Source organism: the organism of the source record quoted next, unplaced genomic scaffold (assembly GCF_019419815.1).
Source record: "Pyrus x bretschneideri cultivar Hongxiangsu unplaced genomic scaffold, Pyrus_bretschneideri_v1 Contig1, whole genome shotgun sequence".
Lineage (NCBI taxonomy): Eukaryota > Viridiplantae > Streptophyta > Magnoliopsida > Rosales > Rosaceae > Pyrus > Pyrus x bretschneideri.
In genome coordinates, this window is record NW_025999390.1 from 18,431,167 (window position 1) to 18,447,426 (window position 16,260).

Genomic DNA, 16,260 nt, shown 5'->3' on the forward strand with positions numbered 1-16,260 from the left:
ATGTGTAGGGTAGCGTAGTAGGGGCAAAATTAACAATTTATGCCAGAAAACGAAAACTATTTTTCCACTAAAAACAAAACAAGAGAAGGAAATGTACCAAAAAGTCAGGATCGGTGGCTTACCCCTTCTTGTATTAAGTCAGTCATAGTTGTGGTGGAAAAAATACAGGAATTGTTGTGCTGCTGCTAGTCTAGTCCCATCCCCTGGCAACCCATTTCATCTGAGGGATGAAGGAGAGAGGATTACGTACTAGTGTTCTGCGTCAATACTCAACTCTCAACTTTGGTTTTTTCAGTGTTATTTAGTATTACGGTCTAGTGATATTACTCTTTACTTGAAATGAGAGGTTTTAGGTTTGATTCTCGTTAAAAACGAATTTTAACCACATTATTAGGATTTATCCGTTGTGAAACTTAGGCTCCTCTTTTTTAATATAAATAATATCGCTTATTCAAAAGATAACCTTGATTTGTTTAGTTTGGTTTTGGACGACTACGGGCTGGACTTGTGTATTTTGTACTTTTAGGCTTTAGCCTTGACTTTAAATCTTTCTGGGAAGTTAATGGTGGATTCAACTGATGGTTTGAATTTTTCTTTTCAAATCAGTCTGTCTCACGTTCAAACTTTCTTATTCTTCTAAGTGTAGTTAGTGTACAATTTAGCTTGAATAAAATAAAAAACATTGGGGAAATTCAAGCCAATTTCATCCTTGAATAATAAAAAAATCTTCCAGTCTATCGACTATAATGCGAGTGAAAAACCAAGTATCTAAACTGACTTTTTTCGCTAAAATATGTCCTTAAACTGATTATTATTTGCCAATTTCATCCTTGACAAAAAATTTGATGGTAATTTATCAATTTAAATCACATAAGTTGCACATAACACACTATAGGAGATAATATTGTCATTTTCTTGCCCATATACCCGTAATATTTCGTATAGATTGCGAGCTTAATTATTAATTTACTCTCCATAATTAACTTTGTGCATTATTTTAACCAAAAAAAGAATTCTTAAACTCATTACAAATTAGGGAATTTTGTCTCCAACCTTGTTTGTAACTCGCAAGCGGATGAGCACAACTTGATGATCTCTCCCCTGGTATCCATGATAGCTTTCTCCATGTTCTTCATCACCTGGATCATAGTTGATTGTAGCTCCTCGTAGGATCAGTACTTGTGTTCTGTGTCAATACTCAATTCTCAACTCTACCTTTGTTCAGTTTGGTATTGTATTTCGTACTACTACGGTCTCGACTTGTATTTTGGGCCTCTAAATCTTCATGAAAATAAATATACTACCCCACCCAGTTTGTTTACACCATACTGCCTTGTATTTCAAATTAGCCAGTAACCAAGCTTCAACATCAAGGTTAAAGGACAACCTTGCTCTTCTTAAGGCCAAGAGCACAAAGTACAAGAAGAATCAAGAGTCGAGTTTCTCTTGGCCTTTTGCGCATTTGTTAAAAGCCTATCTTTGGTAATTGACCAAGAAAGATCTTAGATTTTGGATGGCACTTCAATTTCCATATATAATACGATGGAGAATGAGACCATTCAACTCCCTAAAAAAGGAGATCATAAGCTGTTTTGACGCTGAATTGACCATTTGAACTTTGTCCCCATATTATCTTATACATGCCAGCACACAAAGCACCAAGAGGGTGACTAGCTATTATTTGGACCAGCTCTTCTGGAAGATCATTCCTTAATTTGTTTAGATCCCGCCAACCATCTTTAATGTAAGCAGCAACACAAAGTTCGTAGACATATCACTAACGCTATCAAGTTTATTGATTAGCGGCTCTCTAAAATCCAAGGGTCCATCCAAAACTGTGTGTTCAGTCCATTGCCTATCCTCCATAGCATACTTTTTCTAAGCAAATCAACACCATGCACTACAATACACTCTTCCAAGTATAAAGGAAGGACCACCCAAAGCCGAGTGCAGATTATAGGAAGAACCTGAACCACCCAAAGCAGCCTAGCAGTTGCTAGTTAGAGCATTCCCATATGGGGCTTTATCCTTCAAGAGGCTACTATATTTCAAGCCTTGGTGAGAAATTTCATCTCCAATGGGAGGAAAATGGGGCTAGATCCACCGCTTGGGCTAGTAACTTCCTTTCTTGTGTAGCATAAACTTGGTTTACATCTAGCCCTAAAAAACAGTGGGTCCCATGAGAAAAGTAGCAGCCTATATGAGTCACATTCTGTCACTCTCCCTCCACTTACGATTACACTTATACTCTCTTTTATTATTTTTTAAAATTCTTTTTTCTTATATATTTTTCTTGCAATTTGGCTAATTATGTTGTTTTAAATTCCATAAGAATCAAACTTTCAAACGGATTTTAAGTTCATGGGAATTAGTAGGTGAAATTTTCAAATAAAGTTTTTCAATATTGTATGATATTAATTTACCAATTGGTGCTAGGTAAATTGTATTGTACGTGAAAATCAAATTATTTCAGAGAGTGAATTGGAGATTTGTATCTTTCAATGGATAGAAGTTGAGATAAGAATCTAATCCAACGAATGGTTCCTAAGTAATAAAAATCTAACTTTATCATAATTTGAACTTTTTATGTTGAAAGGTTCATAATTTTTTTTTCTTTTTTTTACGTTTACACGTCCAAAAATCAACTTAAATGTCACATCCCGGCCCGGGGTGAATCACTTCCCGGGCCCCGTCCACCACCGTAGCACGATATTGTCTGCTTTGGGCTTACAATTCCCTCACGGTTTTGTTTTTAGGAACTCACGAACAACTTCCCAGTGGATCACCCATCATGGGATTGCTCTAGCCCCCTTCTCGCTTAACTTCGAAGTTCCCATGGAACCCAAAGCCAGTGAGCTCCCAAAAGGCCTCGTGCTAGGTAGAGATGGGAACATATAAGGATTACTCCCCTGGGCGATGTGGGATGTCACAATCCACCCCCCTTAGGGGCCCGACGTCCTCGTCAACACACACGCGACCAGGGTTAGGCTCTGATACCAAATGTCACATCCTGGCCCGGGGTGAATCACTTCTCGGGCCCACTCCACCACCGTAGCACGATATTGTCCGCTTTGGGCTTACCATTCCCTCACGGTTTTGTTTTTGGGAACTCACGAGCAACTTCCCAGTGGGTCATCCATCATGGGATTGCTCTAGCCCCCTTCTTGCTTAACTTCGGAGTTCCCATGGAACCCGAAGCCAGTGAGCTCCCAAAATGCCTCATGCTAGGTAGAGATGGGAATATACATATAAGGATCACTTTCCTGGGTGATGTGGGATGTCACATTAAAAAAGCTAACACAAAAAAAAAAAAAAAATCATCACATAATCAAATTACTACATAAATAAATATATACAGCCCCATATAGAGCCTGAAAGAAATAGTCCCTCATTGTAAGAGATTCTTTTATAAAGCCTCAAAGATTATTCGAAGTTTTAAAATGGACTATATCCACAATTTTTCTAGCCCTATATAAAACCCCTCCCTAGGGATGCTCTTAGCCTATTAGGGCAGATGTTGCAGCCTTTTGACACAAGGATGTACTTTGCCTGCTGAAACTTGATGACATCAAAGAGTATAATCATGGAAGAACCCGTGAAGTACTAACAAATACCAACACCAAATTTGGGTCCTTGGATGGTAGATAATATCGACTCGTATCCTCAGTCTTGTTAGTTTCTAGCATGTTTGTAAACTTGCGTATAATATTCGTATCATAGGTATGTATTTTTCAATAAAAATTTTTGTTTTTCGTACGCATATTAATAATCTATTAAATTGCACATTTTTTAAAATTCTAATGTATGATACACTATTTGTGAGATCCCACATCGCCCATGAGAGTGATCCTTATATGTATATTCTCATCTCTACCTAGCACGAGGCCTTTTGGGAGCTCATTGGCTTCGGGTTCCATAAGAACTCTGAAGTCAAGCGAGTAGTGCACGAGAGCAATCCCATGATGGGTGACCCATTGGGAAGTTCTCATGTGAGTTCCTAGAAACAAAACCGTGAGGGCGTGGTCGGGGCCCAAAGTGGACAATATCGTGCTATGGTGAAGTCAAGCTCGGAATATGATGGGGGCTCGAGCCTGGATGTGACACTATTATACACATAAAAACGCGCTTTTTACGTTTAAAACATATCATTTTCAAGTATTTTTAATAAGACACACAAAATTCACGCATTCTATTTATACTTTAACATATTATGAATAAATATAATATAAATATTAAAATTTAAGAATTATGGCCCATTAAGTGATAATCATATGTCGTCATGTAGAAGGACGAAATAGTTTTTACTCCCAAAAAATTAGGAACATTCTTTATTATTAAGAACAAAAAAAAAAAAAAAAAATTCCAACATACAATTCCATTCCCAACCCAAACATTGAAGCTCAGGAAAAAAAAAAAAGTGTAATTTTTTATTTTATTTTTTTGGGGTCTTTAATAGTATGGAAAATTTACGACACTAGAATAGAACAAAAATAATTCTAATTTATTTCTGAATATTGAAAGAAATGTTTGAATTTTTTTTTTTTTTGAATCAAAGAAATGTTCGAATTGAATTAACTAAGAAAAAAAAACTACTTCATAATTATGGCATTTAGCCCAACAAACACAAGAAGGCCCATGCATAATGATTACAAGTCCAGCAAGAAAATCTGAATAAAAATATGATAATTGGGTTTAAGCCTAAATTACAACCCACTACCTTCTTCCCACCGCTGTGAATATATAATACCTCTTCACTTTCTTTGACTTAACCGTTTGACTTCTGACATTAATTTGCTTTGACAAAAAATTGTGACAAAAAACTTCTCTCATTCTTGATAATGTAGATGGAATACACCAACTAGATTTATCGGCTGGAAATAGAGATTGGTTTGGCATGAGAAGTAGAATCATCGTTACAACAAGAGACGAACGTCTTCTAGTTGAGCATCGTATAGACAAAAAAGAAAATGGCGGAGACGAGACTTGTAATCCATGCGTGAGGATGGATTGCATAACCCATCCTATTTTTCTTATTTCGGATTTGTTACCAATTCAGTCCGTGTACAATTTTGCTCATCAAACGCGGGGTGGATTACATGTCCAGTTTAATTGAAAATAACTCATTCCATCCGGCTGCCAAACAGGGCCATAAGGTTGAGGACTTAAATGATGATGAAGCTGTGGAGCTCTTCGGTTGTAATGCCTTTAGGAAAGTTCGTTGTGAGGAAGATTATTTAGAACTGTCGAAGTGCTTCATAAATTATGCTAGAGGCCTTCCGTTACTCTTAAAATTTTGGGACCTTTTTTTGAATTTCAAAAGCTGATGGTGATGCTTCTCAGAATTGAAGTAACCATCTCCAAATCTATGCTAAAAAAAATAATCTCTATGTTTCTATTAATCATTCTATTGGAAACCAGTAATTAATCAGAGTTGGTAATCAATACCTACTTTGTACACTTAAATACATGCTACAAATACAATGCGTTTTAATAGGAACATAAATGTTCAAACTTGCAGCCGCATGGTGACGAGGAGAAAGCCAGTGTTCCAAGTGTTAAATCTGGTGTTTATAGCCCACTTGCATCTCCGACTATACATCTCAAGCTCAACTGCGTTCTTCATTCCATGGCCATTCTTCCACGTCCAAACACGATCATTGAATTGCGGCAAAGCACAAGACCCGGTCAATGGGTGGTGAAACTGACCTAGCTAGTACGTAAGCTTCATTCCGAAATGCAACAAGCTGCACTGCAGAGGAGTAGACATTAAGAGTAAAGAAATACCGTAAGGCATAGATGCACCAACAATCAATGCAGGACACAACGTTAGCTTGTAGGTTTACTTGACAGAAGCTCTTCAGACTCCTCTAAGCTACTGATTATGTGTAATTAGGGAGGACGGACAAAAATCGCCACCAGATACGCATCATCGATTAATGCAAAAGGAATTATCGGGTTTCATATTTATGAACTTCATGCAATGAATATAAAGAAAGAACAGGAAAGTCAACACGGTTTATGATCATACGAAATTTCAAAGAGGGGAGAAGAGATTCTAAACTGGGGGGTATACAAATTGAAAATAACATATGGAAGAAGAGCATACAAATTGAAATTAATTAACAAGAAAACTTCAACAGTATTTACATGTTTTACCTGAAAAATCCATGCTTATCCTCCACTGCCTCCTTAATCATGCTTGCCCCCACTATGAAGACCAAAGAAGTGATGAACATGAGGTCTTGGAGGCAGAGAACAAACATGTTTTGGAAAGTTAAAAAAATGTAGTTTTCGATGTATTCTACTTCTCTCTGGACTTAATTAATTGTGGCTATATCAGGACCTATTTAAGCACAAAAAAATCACCTACCAAGTTCCAACCATGTTTAAAATAGTTCCGCTAGGCAACATCTGCAGCTGAAGTTTCATTCTGAAAATAATCAAGCTGAAATTTACCCGGTATGATAAACTTCTCATCCTGCACATAAATAAATATTCACTTAATAGTTGCATCTTAGTCTCACCATTAAGAATCTGCTTTCAGTTTGAGTTCAGAATTATCAGTACCCACAATAAAGAAAAGATTCACAACTAGCACAATATTGTTATTGAATATCCTGCATTTATTTGAAGAACGATGTACAGAGAGCTTCCTTATTTGTTTTTCACATATCATGATCGGCACTGTCCAAGCATTTTTACATTATCTCTATAGCTACTTATCTGTTCATAGCATAATAAATTTTGCTTCAATTCCTAATGTGAAAATATCGTAACATATTTTTCTTCCATATCTTCATACTCTGCACTTTTTTGTTGAAAACTTATTTACCTACTATGACTTTGGATTTTTTTATTTCAATTTGACATAGATGGTAGACACATTAATAACTGTATATACAGAGACTTCATTGCTGGATCAAATAAATTAACTTGAGGAAAAAAATAATCAAATATCAGGTAGGTTATACAGGGCTTGAGATGGTGACTTACTAGCATGGATTCTGAGAAAAGGCACCATGTTTAGCTTTCCAAGTACGACTCTGATGCATTGAATGGTTAAATAAAGCAGCAAACAATTTTTATTCTTCCTTCTGCCTTTTGTGAGCTTGTTCTTTGTCATCAAAACTACCACTTTCACTTGGAGCTGCCTCTTCACAATATCCATGCGTTCGTTTCAAGATTTTCAATGTTTGGTTAAGCTCTTCCAAATCTTGCTTGTACACCAAACGAGCCCCACACATTTTCACCATATTTGGTTCATTTCCTTCAACTATATAACATGTTTCAAATGAAAACTGTTCCTGACATTGTTCTCGAGACAAATAAAATATCCAAAGGTGTTCTGACACCATATGCTCTGTTGCAGAAATGCAACATGAAATCCCAGGCAAACACTTAATTTCGAAACTATAATAAGGATAGTTTTTCTTAGCAAAAACAACGCAAAAAGCAATTCCCATCCAGCTGCTACATGATTGAGGAGGTAGCTCCACGTTTAGCGAATGTCCCACAGTTTGATTGTTGAACCACTCGGGAATCCCCTTTCCGGGGCATACAATGTAATTATGACCCAAAGAACGACAGATTCCCTGCACCAAAAGAACCATTAGGGGGAGAGAGAGAGAGAGAGAGAGAGAGAGAGAGAGAGAGAGAAGGACAGAGAGAGACAGAGAGACAAGAGTACCTTACTGGCGAATTTCACGATCCTTGAACTTATTGTATTCATCCAGTCTTCATCTTCAACCAATGTAATGCAATTCAGAGAACTGAAAGTAAAATCATAAATATTGGCAAATCTGCTGCTCAACTTCGAGGGATCCGACAACCTTTTCAAGGAGGTACAATTATCTACGATTACGTGTAATTTGCTATTTGACGGAAGATCTGGCAGTTGCTCAAGTCTTTGGCACCCATTCAACCGAAGAGACACAAGTCGAGAAAGGCAATTGATGCTTGCTGGAAGGGTAATAAAATTGTTTCCACGAAGATCTAATATTCGTAAAGAGGACAAGTTATCCCCAATATCATGGGGGATATCACCTTCACCAAGATCACAATTGCATAGTCGTATTTCCTCCAAACAACGCAAATGATTTAAAGAAGACAACACCAAACGCCAACAAGGCTCATGGCTCTTTCTAATTCCAAATAAGCGGAGAAGGCCCCACTCGTCCCTTGGCTTACCAACTGATTCATAAATGCACAGCGTTTTGAGATTTTTCATACCAACAAGCGGCTCTCTTATTGCGTTTCCCCCCATTTGAAGTCCCTTTAAAAACTCCATTTTCCCCGGGAGTTTTTCTATTTTCGAACTTCCGTTGACATACAGCCTTTCAAGAGACTTCAAGTTACAAATCTCAACAGGAATATCCAACAGATTTCTGCATTCATTAATAAACAAACCAGTAAGTCCAACCAGATGTCCAATTGTTGAAGGTAATTTCTCAATCGCAGTCCCACCTAATGAAACCACGGACAAATTTTTCATCTGTTTTGAAAATTCTGGAATCTTTTTCACTTTGGAGCATCTAGTAAGATCTAAATTTTCAAGGGAATCCATTTCTAGCTCACTTGGGAGACTCTTAATACTTTCACAGAAACCAAGGCTCAAAACTTTAAGTCTTTTAAGAACTGCAAAAGAGAAGTGTACCTCAACCAAATTCGTACAATACTGAAGAAACAACTTCTCAAGATTTCGAAGACCAGTAAAATCTGGGGTACTTATCAATTTACGTGACTTGCTAAGATCAATATATTTCAAGTTGGGGAAATTCTGCAGAATACAACAAATAATGTATATAAGCTTCCAATTCCAAAAACCTTACAATTTTATTGGACATAAAAAAAATTGTTAAATAGCATTCATTGGGTATATTCTTACCCCTTTTCCATCCCAAAGCCGAACAAGTTTGCTATCATGCATTTTTAGTTCAGTAAGGAAACGCGGGTGAAAGCTTGGTGGAAGAGACTTGGAAGGATACAAACTCCAATTCATAATTCTCAAAGAACATGCAAGAAATTTGGGACTTGAAGAAACGATCAAATTGTCAAATTCCAGAAACCTCAGTCCAGACATGTTAGAGAAGGCTTCGCAATTCCAGTGCACCTCCTCTATTTCAGGTAACCGTAGGCTTATGGCTTCAATAGCTCTTGTCCCCTAATAACCAAGAATGTAGGAAATGTCAATTTCACATTTAGTGTCGTGCCAAAAAAATAATATCTTCTATCAAACTTGGTAATCTTACATAACTTCTTACCGTATTGGTCATGAATACATGATAAATGTCATTGGGAAGCCACAACCTACTCCGCAGGCCAGGCTCTTTAGACTCGTTACCAACAATTCTCCATGCCATATCTTGTATCAAATCATGCATCCCTATCCTGCTGTACTTGACTGAAGTATCATACAGGAATCATTTTTCAGAGGTCAGAAGAGATTTCTCAATTAGAGCATCTATCAAGATCCGGCTTAAAATATCAAAGGAATTGTCTAGCTTCCCTTTGTGAAAACATGCAACATCGAGAAAAATTCTCTTCTCCATCTCTTCTAGTCCATCATAACTTATTTTGAGTTTATCAAAAATTGTTGGATTAGGAATTTTCGTTAGATTATCCCGTGCACTATTCCATGCATCTAGACCTCTCTTAAACAAAGCCGACCCCAAATGTTCAAGAGCTAATGGAAGGCCTCCAGCATGATTAACGAAATACTTAGACAGTTCCAAAAACCCATCTTCGGGCAGATCTTTCTTAAAGGCATGTTGACTAAACAGAGCAAGAGCTTCATAATCATTTAACAACTTGACGCTATGACATAAAGTTATGCCATGCTGGACTAGCAAACGTTCATTTCTAGTTGTAATGATAATTCTACTCCCACTACCAAACCAAGCTTCTTTTCCAGCTAGTACTTGTAGCTGGTTTATTTGATCCACATCATCAAGTACAAGAAGAACCTTTTTGTTGCTTAAGCACTTCTCTATGTATATGATTCCCAACTGTTGATCCCAAACTTGCTCAATCTTTTCTTTCAAGACTGGGAAAAGAAGTTGTTGTTGAAGACTAACTGGAGTACGATCTCTGATATTTGCGAGAAAGCAGTAAACTTCAAAATGATGGAAGATTCTATCATAAACTAGCTTGGCAAGGGTTGTCTTACCGATGCCGCCCATCCCCGTTATCCCTATAAAGCGAACATCATTGGCATCATGAGCTAATAGCGAACCTAGTTGCTCAAGCCCAGAATTAATTCCGACTAATTTCTGTGAGGAATCTGACACGGTGATCGCAGCTTGCACTTTCCTCCACACGCTGTTGACGATTTTTTCAATAAGCTCACTTTCACACCTACAAGGTATAAAATAACCAATAAAAAATACATAAACGAAGCATTCAAGTTTGACTCTGTTAGGACATGGGAATTTAAAGTTGTTCATGCATGCTTACTTGGATTGCTTTGACTGCCAACCAGAAATTTTGGACAATCTTTTTAGATCAGCTTTCCATTGGACAACCTTCTTTTTATCTTCGGTAGTGATGAACTTTTCTTCATGCTCTGCGAAGGCTTTGGCAAAAGATCCCCGTTGATTTCCAACGTCAGATGGATCTGTCTCGTAAAAGACCGGCAAAACTGAGTTCCTAGCTTCCATGCATTCAAGAATGGCTGTAAGTTCATTCAAGCACCATTTGGAAGAAGCATAGTTTGGTGAAAGAACAACGATTGCAACATGCGATTCTTTGATCGCACTCGGGAGCTCAAGTGGAATACTTGTTCCTTCTTCAAGCTCTCGATCGTCAAGGAAAGTCGTAATTCCTTGGAACTTGCGCAATTCCCGGTATAAATGGGATACGAAACTCTTGCGGGTGTCTACACCCCTAAAACTCAAAAACACATCGTACTTCCATCGAGGAGCTGATTCGAGAGAAAGAAGTGGGGCAGAGGCTCTTTGGGTGCTCATCGCCATTGCAAAGAAAATGAAAAGTGAACGAAAAACCACGATCAAAATACTCACACAAAAGTATGAGCAGACCAAAAGAGAGGTTTTGGGGGAAGGAAATAATGGAAGAGAGTAAGAGTGAAAGTCGTGGGGAAGCCAAGTGAGATACTACGAATCAATCCAACAAGAAAGCAAGAGACCAAGAAGCGGACTTTATTGGATGAGGATCCCATTGAGATCCAAATGGTAGGGATTCTAGAAACCCTCATATTCTAATCATTTATCGTATATTATACAATTATTTTTTTTTTCAAATATTATTTGTATATAATTTTAAATAATAAAATTTATATGATTTATGATCGTATGATTTATGATAAAGAGTTAAGATGTGAGAATCCTTAGATCTCAACCATTTGGATCCGGATGGGATCCGAAGGACCAAATCCATTATTGACAGGTAAATTGCACAAATAGATTGAGAAAAGTAAGTGTGAACAGGCAGCGCTCTACCTACTCCTGCTCCTGCTCCTAAATTGGACCAAAAAATAATTTTTCATTTTCTAGAGAGGATGAGGATCTTTTTTGGATTTTTTTTGGAGTTTTAGAGATTCTCATATTATAGTTGTTTATTGATATTGTGTGATCAAATTTTCATTAAGTACTATTTATGTTTAATTATAAATAAAAAAGTCAAAATAATTTGTGATATAAAATGAACGGTTAGAATGTGAGAATTCTTAGTATTCTCACAATTGGATTCTGATGAAATCCAAATCCTTCTGAGGCCTCCATGCATTCTGGACGCGGTTTCCAACTACTTGATGGACACTTTCCGAGTACTTGCAGGATGCTTTCCAACCACTTGCTTAATAAGACTGTAGCGATTTCTGATTAGTGAGATTAATTTAAAGTGAATATGACCCATGAAATAATGAAGAGAAATTAGTTGAGGTTGAGGCATATCATCAAGGATTATTAACTCTTAAATGTTAATTAACAAATCAACGCTAGTAGTTATTTTTTTATTAGATTCAAAACAAGTAGCTTTTAAATTTTAATTAACACCCAATAATTAACTAAATTCTAAAAAGGGAAGAACATTTGCTCCACACACACAAAAAAAAAAAAAAAAACCTAAGCTCTTTAATTCTCATTCATCCTTTAGGTCAAATTTAGGTATCGAGAGACACTTGTATTGACAAAGTCTAACCTGTTTATTTTTTTCTTTGATGGGAGATATTCGTTTGTAATTCTACGCTTGTGTGAAATTTTTTTTCCTCACTTCATCATTCTATCTATAGATAAAATAAGTAACACGGAGTAATTAACAGAGGTAAGATAACAACAACAATAACAAGTGTAGTATAGTGTAGTAGTACCAAAACTAACAATTTCTGCAAGAAAAAGAAAACTATATTTCCACTCAAAACAAAACAAGAGATGGAAATTGCACCAAAAAGTCAGGATTGGTGGCTTACTCTTCTCATTCAATCGGTTCCGATGGGATTTTTCTTTTTCCCACTAAAAACAAAACAAGAGATGGTACCAAAAAGTCAGGATTGGTGGCTTACCCCTTTTTTTCAACTACCTAGACGGTTTCTAACCACTTGCTTGGTAAGACTGCAACGATTTTTTACTTGTAGAATTAATTTAAAGTGAAAATGACCAATGAAATAATTGAGAAAAATTGGTTGAGGCTGAGGTATTATCAAGGGTTAACTTTTAAATGTTAATTATTTAATACTATCTAAATAAAATGTTTTAAGTTTGATTCTGTCTGAAAAAGAATTTGATCCATATTATTATTAGTCAATTGTGAGGCTAAACGCACTCATGTAGTCAATTGAGAATTTGAGGGTTTTTAATGTTTTTAATGAATCTAAGGGTATTCAATCATGATTTTAAGTGATTCTCTGAAATTCAACGTGTATTCAATCAAATTTTTAAGATAATATTAAAATCCTTAAAAATATTTGTATTCAATTAAGATTTCAAAGAAGTTTATAGCATTCTAGGTGACACACCCCGACCTAGATCAAGGCGTGCTGGCCGTCACGTGGAAGTGACGTAGCCAAGTGCACAGTGCGGAAGCTAATAAAGTAGTAATGTAAAAGCACGAATAATTAAAAAAAACTAGCATACATAAGTTAGAAGTAATAAGTGCTAGCGTAAGTGAGACACTAGTTCAGAGCAGAAAGCCTAAAGCAGTCCAAATTAAAATAGCGTTACAATAGTGCACCCGAAGGTGGACATACGCTGGTGATCGTCTGTCAGAAATGCCGAAAAAGCCCTCTTGGAAACCACCAAACTTGATAGCTAGCCAGAACCTGGAGGGGCGCAAAACAAAAGCGTGAGTGGGCAAAAACAAAGCTTTTCGAAAACCATTTCAAAAACAAGATTCTAACCCCTCGCCGTAAAACCTGTATACTTCCCAGAAAATAAACATATGCTCGTAAATATAGATATATCAACCATGCTCAAGAGTATGCCATGCCAAATCTCACGATAAAATGCAAGTGCTTAGGTGTGAATCACATCAATAACATATAACTGGCAGCCGGAGTCACCTAAAGTGACCTGTACGGCTGAGTCTAGAGCTCAAATCTCAATCTCAACAACTAAACCTGCCCACGAGTCAGAACCACCTAAAGTGGTCTGTACGACAGGCCTGGGTGTAATACATATAAACGCTCTAGTGCTACGATCACGTGAAGGCTGTGCGAATAATCGCGGGTCACCTACGAGTCGGAACCACCTAAAGTGGTCTGTACGACAAGACTGTGCACCTAACTTGGATCCAAGCTGAGCGTATGGTGTGGGAGGTGAACAACACGTGAAGGACTGTGCCCTACTCTGGGCGGGAGCACTAACACCGGGGGTGCAGGTTATGAGTTCTCTAAGCATCTCGAATCACTACTGAATATAAACACAAATAACACTTACCTGGCACTTACCTGTGCGTCCACAGCACCAATTATATATATGAACATATAACTGAATATGTATGAATAAACATATATGCAGCTAATCATGCATAATAAATAATAATATAAAAGGAACGGCATATAACTAATAAGCATTTAATTCAATTTCTGGGAAAATATAAGTATATAGGTATATACGGAAAACCAAAAGCCCACTCACTGGTATGTGGAAGGGTCGTAACCCCCCTGCCTCGAGTGACCACGCTCGTCCTCGGGATACGTCTCACCTATATGCGAAAATACTATAAAAACGTTAATTTTAAAGCGCATAACCTTCCTTTCGTAATAACTTCTCATACATTGCTCAAAATGGACAATTGAATATACCAACGTGCTCTACACAACCTCAGGATCACACCCAAATTTTTAGAAAACATTTCCACCGCTGCATGCGCCCCCAAGCGCAGGCACGTGCCTGGCACGCTGACGGCGTCAACTGACGCCGTTAGGAATATTCCGTCAGTTTTGACAGATTCCGTTAACAGCGTTAGGAATATGTCGTCAGACTTGACGGAATATTCCGTCTCCTTCCTCGGCGAGACTCCGGCGACGTCGCCGGCGCCTGAAAACTGGAAAAACTTTAAACCTTGATATCTCGGTCATTTTTCGTCCAAATTTCACGATTTTTGCACCAAAATGACACTTAGGACTAGGAGAACAACGATATACTACTTTTAAGGGTTGAAAACCACTAGATTTTACCTGTCCAAAACTCCCAATTCCGGCCAACTCCACATCCAACGATCTCGACGTCCAAAACTTCCAAACGAACTACTCCGAGACTCCTTGGGACCTCACCAAGCTGCCTACAAGCTTCATTTCCCCTAAAATGTAAGAATTTACGTTTGCATGAATAGTACCCCAAATCGGCTATTGTGAAATCGACGTGAAAACGTTGTAGTTCTTACCTAAAAATGGTATGGTTGCACTCGCACGAGCCTCACGAGCTCGAATATGTACTTGGTTTCTTCGATCTGTGGGAGTTTGAATGGTTTTGGTGTATGTCCGTACGTTTTCAAAGGGAAATGGGAGGAAAGGGGGCTCGGGGGAACACAGAGAAAGGGACAGGGACATGTGGGAAGTGTGGGAGTGTGTGTGTGGTTCCACACATGCCAACAAAACCCAAAGCAACCACAACACGAAAAGAAAACGCACTAGGGGCAATTTCGTCTTTTCACGCGTACATTTTCGATATTTTCGGGACGGGCTGTCACACTAGGTGTATTCGATTATGAATTTATTTTAAAGAATTTTAAAACGTTAAGGAATTTGAGGGAATTTGAGAGCTTTCGTATTACAATTTATGCATCACAAATATCACATCTTCCCTTGAGATTTTGAGATAGTTGAATCAAAAAATTTCATGGAATCTATACAAATAAATTAAACTCCCGTAAACTTCATGGATTTATAAATCCATTAATATCTCTAAAATATACACCCCTAAATTTGTAGACAAAGTTTTCGAAACTAAAGAACATAGAAGTTGATGATTGGTTTATTAGTTAACGTTGATAAACATGCTTATTTCTATTAGTGACACATCAATTAGTGTGCAAATTTAGTATATGAATTTAGTCTCCATTGCATTACCCTTATGAAATATATGTCGCAGCTTTGGAATTTTTTTTTTTTTCAATCCATAAAAAAAGCATTGTTAAATTCAAAATTATGTGAAAGAATAGTCTCAAAAAACTAAGAACAAGACGTAGAGGAGACACATAATTGGAACAGAAAACCCTCGGCCTGGTTTTATTAGCTTTCCCAAAGAAGATTATGTCTCTTTTCGCCAATCCTCTCTTTTAATTATTTGGATAATCAAATAATATTTAAATTGCATAATCAAACCAAGAAAGTAAAGAAACGATAAATTATTTGATCAGTCGAGAACGAAAGTATCTCTATAAATAAATAAACAGTTGTCTACAGAGCCAAAACAAAGACTAAAAAAAACGAGTAATCCACAAGAAAGAGCTGAACTTGGCCAACACCAAAATGAAAGGACAAAACTTGACAACCAAAAACATGTGCAAGAAGACTGGACTTAATAGTTACGAAATTTCAAGGAAGCTCACTCTCGATGTGTTTGTGAGAATTAATTTAAACTAAATAGTATCAATGAACAGTTTTCAATCCCCTTATATATAACAAAAATAAATAAATAATCATGTAACAAGCACATGTTCGTGAGTGAAAAGTTTGAATATGAGTTGATGATTACTTGTAAATTACTGAATACAGTAGGCAAAATTACTAGCATCATTCGTATACCAAAAATTATCACCGGATATTCACAATGCTAAAATATTTTATGAGAAATTTTATTTCAA

At 37.1% G+C, this 16,260-nt stretch overlaps 2 protein-coding genes across 5 annotated transcripts in view; both read right to left on the reverse strand.

Annotated features, from left to right (window-relative positions):
• LOC125480047 (PH, RCC1 and FYVE domains-containing protein 1-like) overlaps positions 1 to 16,260 on the reverse strand; it is a 65,875-nt gene that overhangs the window by 16,180 nt on the left and 33,435 nt on the right. The gene's annotated exons all lie outside the window — the stretch shown is intronic.
• On the reverse strand, positions 5,365 to 9,000 carry LOC125480044 (disease resistance protein RPP2B-like). Of its 2 annotated transcripts, none has more exons than XM_048590262.1 (5): positions 8,885 to 9,000; positions 7,688 to 8,384; positions 6,994 to 7,592; positions 6,371 to 6,478; positions 5,365 to 5,749 (listed from the first exon to the last, which is right to left on the reverse strand). In XM_048590262.1, exons 1-3 carry the CDS (start codon positions 8,920 to 8,922, stop codon positions 7,083 to 7,085), a joined length of 1,245 nt encoding a protein of 414 aa, XP_048446219.1. In that variant the 5' UTR covers positions 8,923 to 9,000; the 3' UTR covers positions 5,365 to 5,749; positions 6,371 to 6,478; positions 6,994 to 7,082. The 2 variants fall into 2 exon arrangements, with proteins under 2 accessions (XP_048446219.1, XP_048446223.1); XM_048590266.1 differs by lacking the exon at positions 8,885 to 9,000 and adding an exon at positions 8,654 to 8,777.